Genomic DNA, 9,743 nt, shown 5'->3' with positions numbered 1-9,743 from the left:
ATAATTATTTTCATAATTATTTTCATTATTATTATTATTTGTAATTTTGTTTATGAGATTCATATAATTTGACAATATTTCTACTATACTTATGTAATAGTCTTTATTTTTAATATCATTTACTGTCATTATTAAAAGATAATCATATAAATATAAAAAAGATATATCATTTCTTTTTGAACAAATGGTTTTATAAATATTTGTAAATATTTCCATAAATATTCTTTTATTTATATATTCTTTATTTTTATAAATAAATTTATTACATGTATTATTAGGATTATTATTTTTTATAATATTATTTTTTTCATTAGAAAATGATATATTATTATGATGTAATAAAGTTAATATAATTAATATATTTTTAATATCTTGAGAATTTAATATTTTATAATTCATTCTTTTTATTATATCTAAAAATATATCTTTATTAAATCTATGAATATTATGAAGAAATATATTTGTATTTATATAATAAGAAATATTTTGTGTATTAGATTTACAATTTTCTTTTTTTTCTATATTCATATAATTAATTGGAAAAAATATATTATAATTAATATAATTTTTATCAACAATTTTATCTTTATAATTCCATATATCACATTTTTTTATTTGACTTATAAATTTATATACATCATTATCAAAAAGATATTGTAAACATTTATTTTTATCAATATTTTTAAGAATCTCTTCTTTGTTTATTTTACCCTTTTCAATATTATGAATATAGTAGATATTATTTTGTCCACATTTATTATTATCACTACAATATTTATTCGTCTGATTGGAGATATTACAATAATTATTGTTCACATCAAACAAATGTTTATAATAATTATTATTATTAATATTATTATTGTTGTTGTTGCCACCTTGTAGAGGTGGTTTATTTTCATAGAACATATGTTTAGATTTTATTATAAAATGAAAAAGCTGAATATTATATGATATATATTTTATTATATAAGATGTTTCTAAAATCTCCTTCTCTGAACATTCTTTCTGATAATCTTTACAATCAATTAAATATTTATAATCTTTAAATATATCATCTATATTTGTTTTGTCATAGTTATAAAAAAAAAATTCTAAATCCTTTTCATTCTTAATATCTTCAATATTTTTATAACACTTCATATCATATTTCTTCTTCCCTACAAGATTACAAACATTCTTACCAAAGTTATAATAAATATGAGAAATTTTTTCTTTTGCATTTTTTATATTTTTATATTTATAGCAGTACTTCAAATAAGTGTTTCTAATCATATTAAAAAAAAAAAAAAAAAACACACACACATAATATAAATATATATATATATATTATATATATATATATATATATATATATATATATATATATATTATATATATATATATATTTATATATATATATGTGGCAATAATATTTTATGTAGATAAATTTCTATTTATATATAATATCTAACATTATAAATTAATACAATATAATATAATATAATATATGTTTTTAATATATATACAAAGTCAAAGATTACATAACATATATAATAAATATAAATATATATATATATATCATATATATGTTTTATTTTTATATTCCCTTCTAATATAAAAAAAATTGAAAAAAAAAAAAAAAAAAAAAGTATGATGAAGATCCTTCCCTTTTTACAATATATCATAAATTAAAAAAAAAAAGGAAAAAGAAAAGGAATTTTTTTTTTTATAGGTAAAAAATTTATAACATTAAAATAATATCTATGGGGTCAACAAATACGCTGTATTATATATATATATATATATATAATATAATATATATATAACTTTTTATAAATATTATTAAATAATTCATATTATATTTTATATATATAATTTCTTTTCTTTTTTTGGATGATATATATATTCAATGATTGACTTAATAGAACTATTAATATGATATACATAAAATAAAATATTTGATATAAATATAATATAATATATAAATAACATTAATGCTTAAAAAAATATATATACATAATATATTATATATATATATATATATATATATATATATATATATTTTTATATATATATTTTTATATAAATATATTATTTTATCTTTTCACGATTTAGTTGTTTTTATTTTTATATATTTGTCACTTTTACCTGATGTTTTAAAATTTCATTTTTTCTTCTGAAATTATGTATTAAATACAAATATATAATATATATATATATATATTTTATTTCATTTTTTATTTTTTATTTTTTTTTTTGTTTAAGTGATCTTAAAAAAAATGGATAGTAAGATAAAATGTAATATTAAATTGAGACGTCCTAAAAAAGATAGTTTAAAAGAAAAAGGGCATAAAATAAATGAAAATGTGTTGAATATTTTTAAAAAGAAAGAAGAAGAAGATGATGAAGATGAAGAAAATAATATAAAAGATGAAGGTAGAATTGAACATATAAAATGTATAAAAGAAGGGAAGGTTTTAATTGATATAGAAAAACAAAAAGAAAATTCAAAAGATCATTTATATTTAAATTTTTTAAATAATTTAGAAAATAAATTAAATCGTATACAAAATAAAAAAGAAATCATATATTTAAATTTTCCAAATAAATCTAATAATAATAATAATAATGATGATGATGATATAAAAAGTAATATATCCTATCAATATGATCATCAAGATATGAACTCATCAATACATTCTAATAATAGCGAATCAAGCGAAAAAGACTCAGATATTGAAATAAAAAATTTATCAAGTTTTATTATACATAAAAATAAAAATAATTTAAAATTAAATAATAATGAAAAAAAACATGCGGAATTAGAAAATAATAAAATCAAGACGAAACATAAAAATTATGATGATACATATAATATGGACCATCAAAATAATGATGATAGCTCCAATCAAAATAATGATGACAGATCCAATCAAAATAATGATGACCCCTCCAATCAAAATCTTACACATATATACAAGGTAACAGAAAAAAATTTAACATTCAAAAGAAAAATTCTTATAGATAAATTTGACAAAAATAATAAAGATGTACTGTTAAAAAATGAAATCAATTTATATGACGATTTTAAAGAACACAATATAAAAATTGATAATTATGGAACATATATTTTAAAAAAAATGGGATATAAGGAAGATGTATATAATGAATATATTAATAAATATTATAATGAATCCAGTGAACAAAATTATTTCGATAAAATCTATAATAATTTACAGTCAAGAGATTTCCGTTTCACAGGTGTAGGAGCAGAAGAGGAGATGAAACAAAATATGGAGAATATAAAAAAGGGGAATGTAAATTATGAGCTCAAGGGGGACCACACGCATAAGAATGATGACAATGATAATAAGAATGACGACAATGATAATAAGAATGACGACAATGATAATAAGAATGATCAATATAAAAAATTTAAAAAACATGACATATATGATAAAAACAAAAAATGTGATAGATATGATAAAAACAAAAAATGTGATAGATATGATAAAAACAAAAAATATTATAGATATGATAAAAATGACAGCTCCAACTCTGACGACAGTAGTCAAGAGAGTCTACATAATGAAGATAATACATCGAGTATATCAAATAATGTATACGATAAAATAAATAAACCTACTAAACATTCAAATGACAAATATAAATTATCCAATAAAAGCAACTCAACTAATAGTTCTAATAATAAATATGATTATAAAAAAAAAACAAATAATAATATAGAAGAACACAAATATTCATCTAAGATAGCAAAATATAATAATGATAAGAATTATGTTTTTTTTGAAGGGTTGATAGTAAAAATTAATTTAGAAACACATGAATTTTATAAATGGAAAGGAATTGTTTTATATAAAATAAAAAAGGAAAAAGAAGAGAGTGAAAAACAAAAAACAAAAAATACATATACATATATATACGGATTGTTAATATTTAAACATTATAAATATATTCTTCCATATAAAAATATTATTAAACATAAATTAAAAGATATGAAACATAATTTATATACACAAGAAGAAAATAATAATATATGGACACATTTTATTAATGAATTAAATATTAAAATGAAATCAAATAATCATAATAATTATTCAAATCATGATAAGAATCAATATTTTAATATATCACAAATAAAATCCAACTATCTAGAAACAACAATAAGTCAAGATATGCTCAAATGTAAAATAGTAAATAAAAATTTAAAACATCCAATGAAAGAAAATAATTTGTATAAAGAAACTGTTGAATTAAAAAAAATTAAATCGAATCATGCTTATGTGCAAATAAGAAAAAAGTACATATTGAAAGTCTCACTGGATGATATTTGTCAATATGTATAAAAAAAAAAAAAAAAAAAAAAAATATACATATTATATATATTTTATATATATATAACAGTATATTTTTTTATGTTATTAATTTTTTTGTTAACCTATATAAATATATGTATATATATATATATATATATATATGTTTATATATATATATTTTTTTTTATTTGTGTGCCTTATTAAAAAATGTCTTGCGACATTTATTTTTTGTTTCCTTATCTATGTTTTAAAAATAACAAAACAATCATGTTTTTTAATTTTTAAATAATTCTATTTTTTTTTTTTTTTTTGTTATAAACTTTTATGAAACATATTTGTTATATAAATTTTTGAATATTATTTTGTAATATATATCACGTAATTATATTCTTTAACCATCTTATCTTTTCATATATATATATATATAATATATATATATGTGTGTGTGTTTGTGTCTATATTATTACTTCGTTTTGATTCATCAAATGAAGAGTTCATTATATGGCCCTTAAGAATTTATACACAAATTTATTCAATACATATTATATCATTATTTTTAATTTATGATAGTTTAATTTTTTTTCTCTTTTTTCCATATTTATATGTGAGGCAAAATTTTATGGTAACAAAAAAAAAAAAAAAAAAAAAAAGATTAGGAAAAAAGTTGAATTTGTATTAAACCGACATAATAAAAAATAATGATTTTATAATATAAATATAAAAATATAACAAAATATATAAAAATATATAAATATATGATAGATGTGAAAAGAAAAATATTCTAGTAAAGAATCAAAATAAACAAATGATAATATAATAGAATTATAAAATATTATTAAAACATTTAGCACCATGAACTAAAAAAAAAAAAATAAAATAAATGAAATAATAAAAAATCTACATTATATATAACAGCATGTAAGGGTTCCCCTTTTTTCTTTAATTAAATGATAAAAAAAAGAAATTCAAACAATAACATAAAAAAAAAAAAATAAAATAAAATAAAAAAATAAAATAAAATAAAAAATAAAATAAAATAAAATAAACCATTGGGAAAGGGTGTACATATATATTACTTTATATATGTAATATATATATATACATATGAATACACAAAAAAAAAAAAAAAAAATATACATATATATTATGATGAAAAAAATACATATTTTTAATTTTACAATACATATATATATATCAATTTGAATAATATGTGTTTGTACATATTATCAATTATTTTAAAAAAAACATTTTTTCATTTTTATCAATTTCTTTTCAATTTTCATTCTGTTCAAAATTAAAGGCAATTTTTGAAAAGTCATTTGTCTTCCTTCTTGTATATACCATTCAACATCGTCATAATTAGAAACACTAATTAATTTAAAATGTTTTAAATAAAGTCGCTTCGGATGTAACGTTATATCTCCATTATAATTCTATAAAAAAAAAAAATAATATATATATATATATATACATACATATATTATATATATATATTCACTTATATTTATGTACATATCACATTTTTTATTAATTACAAAAAAAAAAATTCAAAATTATTTAATAAATTTCTCAATTCCATTTTTTACAAATAATCTTTTATATTTACCTGCATGGCTATCGATCCAGCATTTAATCCTCTTATGGTTGGAGATAAATCAAGTAAAGCCATTAGTCTTAATATATATCTCATATTTTCTTTAAATAATATTTCCATAGATGACATTAAAAAACCTGCTCTCCAATTGCCAGAACTTCCTCTCCATTTGACTGGCTTACCAGCCTCACCATGCACACGCACTCCAGTAAATGGAAATACGTGTGGATTAACTTGAGAAACAATTTTATATTTCACTGATAATATCTGATTTAAATTATGTGCAGGTATATCACTTTTCAATGAACCATCATGAAAATACATATTTTTAAATTGTACACTATTTATTATAGTATACTCTTCATTCAATAAATTTATATTCCTATATTCATTAATATCTATATATTTATTACTTGAATTACCATTTTCATATGTTTTTTCAATTAACATATTTTCATTCTCCCAACTATCTGTTATTTCGGTTCCCTTTTTTTCTATACTTAACATATCTTTATTATTTTTTTTTCTCTTCTTTATTTTTTCTTTATCCAATATAACACCATCACCAATTTCATTTCTTAATACTTGATTTATACATATATCTTCTTCTTCGAAATCATCATAATCAACATCACCATTATCATCATATTTATTATAATCATTCATCTCATTATTATTAATCTTATCCTTTTTATTCTTATCTTCTTTCAAAACAACCAAATCATTTTTATCTCCCTTATGAATATGTAATTGATCTGGAAATTTTATATTATTATTATTATTGTTATTATTATTGTTGTTGTTATTGTTTTTTTTTTTGTTGTTGTTGTTGTTATTATTATTGTTGTTGTTATTGTTTTTTTTTTTTTTTTTCAACTTTTCTCCTGAACTGTTCAGGTCATTATTTGATACAAAAAAGCTAGCTACTACCATTTCATTATCATTATTTTTTAAAATATGATCATTTTTGTTTCCTACAAATTCGACATCTCCATTATTATGTATATAATCCTTATTCATTTTATTATTAATTGGTTTATTAATAAATTCATTTTCCAAAATGGTTTTACTTAAAATATATTCTTCCTTCATACAAGTATCAATGGTTGCACATGAAGAATTTTTATTTTCATAATTATGTACATTATTTGAAATGGATGGTTGTGGTTCATTTAAATTTTTATGTTCATCATCCAAATTGATATTACTATTATAATAATGATTATTATTACTATAATTATTTTTCCAAGTATCAGCATTATTACATGTTTTTTCACTTTTAATATCTGAACTTTCTAAACTCCTTGATAGAGCTAATCCGTCTGAATCTTCTTTTAAGAGAATTCGATTTTTATATAAAGTATTACTATTCAAAATAAGTTTGCTATTATTTAATTCCTTTATAGACATAAATCTATAAACATTTTCTTTGTTATATTTTTTCTCTAACAATTTGAAAGGTTGTAATAAATATGGAAAAGAGCAGCTAGCCAAAACTGCCGTATAAATTAAAACATTTGGAGAGTTCATATAATTTAGTACTATATGTCCATCTTCATCACAACTAAAATTATTATTTTCACATTCTGCTCTAGTAACTGTAATATTTAAAACTAAATTTGTTTTTATAAAAGCTTCAAGAAATGTCATATCACCATATAAATTATAAATAAGTTTAACAATTTTATCGATATCATAAAAATTCCCTTTTTTATAAATATTAAAAAATGAATAAAACCAATTTTCTGAAGAAAAACAAGAAACGATATTATAAATAAAATTAATATTAAACTCATCTAACAATTCGTTATTTGTTCTAGTACAAATCCAAGCTGCAACAATGCTACCAGCAGATGTTCCACAAATTATTTGTGGCAAAATATTATCTTCAAAATTTTCAACAAAATCGTTTGTATTATTTTTTCTAATAGGGAAATTCTCATTCTTATTAGGTTCTTCAGAACATTTATAAAAAGGATTTAGACTATCAAATAATATATTTTTTTTCTTTCTTTCTTTCAAATCATTAGCATTCATATTTATATCTTTCTTATTAAAATTAAGCTCTCCATCTTCTTTAATAGGAACCTTTTTATTATTCATATTACAACTTTCATTATAATTAGTAATATTATTACATAATGTGTTCAATTTCTTTATTGGTTTTTTCTTATCCTTCATATTATTATACTCTTTCAATATTACCCTACGATCTGTGCAAAAAAGGTTAAATTCATCGCATATGGAAGAATGATAGACACTACCATTAGAAGATGAAGAATTATCATAATGAAAATTATTATAATCATCACATTGGTTGTTATAATCATCACAGTGGTTGTTATAACCATCACATTGGTTGTTATAATCATCACATTGGTTGTTATAACCATCACAATTATTTTTATTACCATTTTTTTTTTTATTTTCCTTTATATCTTGTTTCATATTATTAATATATATTTTTTTTTTTTTGTCAAAATCTCCTGGTGAAACTTTTTTCTCCCTACTATTGTTACTGCTTGATATAATATTTCTTTTTTTTTCATCTTGACAATCCTTATATATATCCTTCTTATTATTGTCATCATTAATATCATTTGTGTAACTACTGCGAGATAACTTTTCTTCCTTTGTTTGCTCCATTGTAAGTTTCTTAGCGTAGTCATTAAAATAATCGGCATTTATTGAAGATTTTAAGAACACTTCTAAGACTCCGAAATGATGTAGACCTAAAATGGCCCCGCCACTTAAAAACAATGCAGTATTCCCCCATTGTCTAAATATATCTTTAAAATATTTTTTGATAACTAGATATTCATCTGAGAACTTATAATTGATATTCATTTGCTTTTGTTGTTCTATATAATTTTCTAAAAAATTTAATCCATTCATTACATTATTAATAAATTCTGTTACAATCAAATGAGGTATTGAATAAGTTTTACAATAATATTTTTCTTGAAATATTCCTTTTATTCTTGGTGAAGTAGCTATTTTTATATCTTCTAGAAGTAATAAAATATCTTTATTTAATAAATTAATTTGTATACTTTCTGATGTTTTTTTTAATAAATGTACATCATAAATATTAATGTAATCGTCATTTTCATTTATATGAACAGTTTTTCCAGTTAACACATCCATACTGTATGCATATTTTATATAATCATCATAATTATTACATGTATTCATTAAACGTTCTATATGAAATATACTATCATCCTTTTCATTTTTATAAACTATGGGTTCTTCATTCTCACATTTCTTCTTCTTCTTATTATTATTATTTGATGAACATGATGAAGATGATGTCTCTGCATTTTTCTTCTTTCGAACGAAAAAATTGAAATCTTTACATTTTGTTATCATCCAAAACGATGTATTTTCAAAAAAATATATAAAAAAACGAATCAATAAATATATAAAGGCATTTAAAGAAAATACAATCATTAATATTACAAATATAGGCAACTTTAAAAAATAATGTGCACTCCAATTTTCATAGTTCAACTTCTTGCTCTTTTTCTTCCTGTTATTTTTTAAAGAATCTAAACTAAACTCTGGAGTTTTCATCGTATATTATATGAGGATGAATAATCGAAATCTTTTACAAAGAACAGCGGAATCTTCATTTAAAGAAACATTAAAAGGGCAAAATAAGCGAAAATATAAATAAATAAATAAAAAATATATATATATATATATGTAGTATATGTAAAATATGTAATATATATATATAAAGATTAATATAAATGTGCAAACAAACCATAAAATACAGATCAATAATTTTCTTATTAATTATTAATAGGTATATAACTATGGCTCATTGA

The 9,743-nt window shown here is 19.2% G+C and overlaps 3 protein-coding genes across 3 annotated transcripts in view; 1 reads left to right on the top strand and 2 right to left on the bottom strand.

Moving 5' to 3' along the window:
* Positions 1-1,272, bottom strand: part of PGSY75_0924200 (hypothetical protein) — a gene marked incomplete at both ends in the record, with an annotated part of 3,189 nt that extends 1,917 nt beyond the window's left edge. Inside the window, one exon of the mRNA XM_018785649.1 lies at positions 1-1,272. This exon is cut by the window's left edge and continues 1,917 nt beyond it. Within this exon, the coding sequence (XP_018641990.1) occupies positions 1-1,272 (1,272 nt within the window).
* A 986-nt stretch (positions 1,273-2,258) lies between these two features.
* PGSY75_0924100 (hypothetical protein) lies at positions 2,259-4,346 on the top strand (the record flags this gene model as incomplete). Its single annotated transcript, XM_018785648.1, has 1 exon — positions 2,259-4,346. One exon carries the CDS (start codon positions 2,259-2,261, stop codon positions 4,344-4,346), a length of 2,088 nt encoding a protein of 695 aa, XP_018641989.1.
* A 1,205-nt stretch (positions 4,347-5,551) lies between these two features.
* PGSY75_0924000 (putative patatin-like phospholipase) lies at positions 5,552-9,486 on the bottom strand (the record flags this gene model as incomplete). Its single annotated transcript, XM_018785647.1, has 2 exons — positions 5,552-5,749; positions 5,923-9,486. 2 exons carry the CDS (start codon positions 9,484-9,486, stop codon positions 5,552-5,554), a joined length of 3,762 nt encoding a protein of 1,253 aa, XP_018641988.1.
* Positions 9,487-9,743: the final 257 nt, after the last annotated feature.

The sequence above is a fragment of the Plasmodium gaboni genome, chromosome 9 (genome assembly GCF_001602025.1).
Source record: "Plasmodium gaboni strain SY75 chromosome 9, whole genome shotgun sequence".
Taxonomy (NCBI): Eukaryota; Apicomplexa; class Aconoidasida; order Haemosporida; family Plasmodiidae; genus Plasmodium; species Plasmodium gaboni.
Note: the sequence above shows the minus strand (reverse complement) of the source record. Positions and strands in the feature narration are given on the sequence as shown.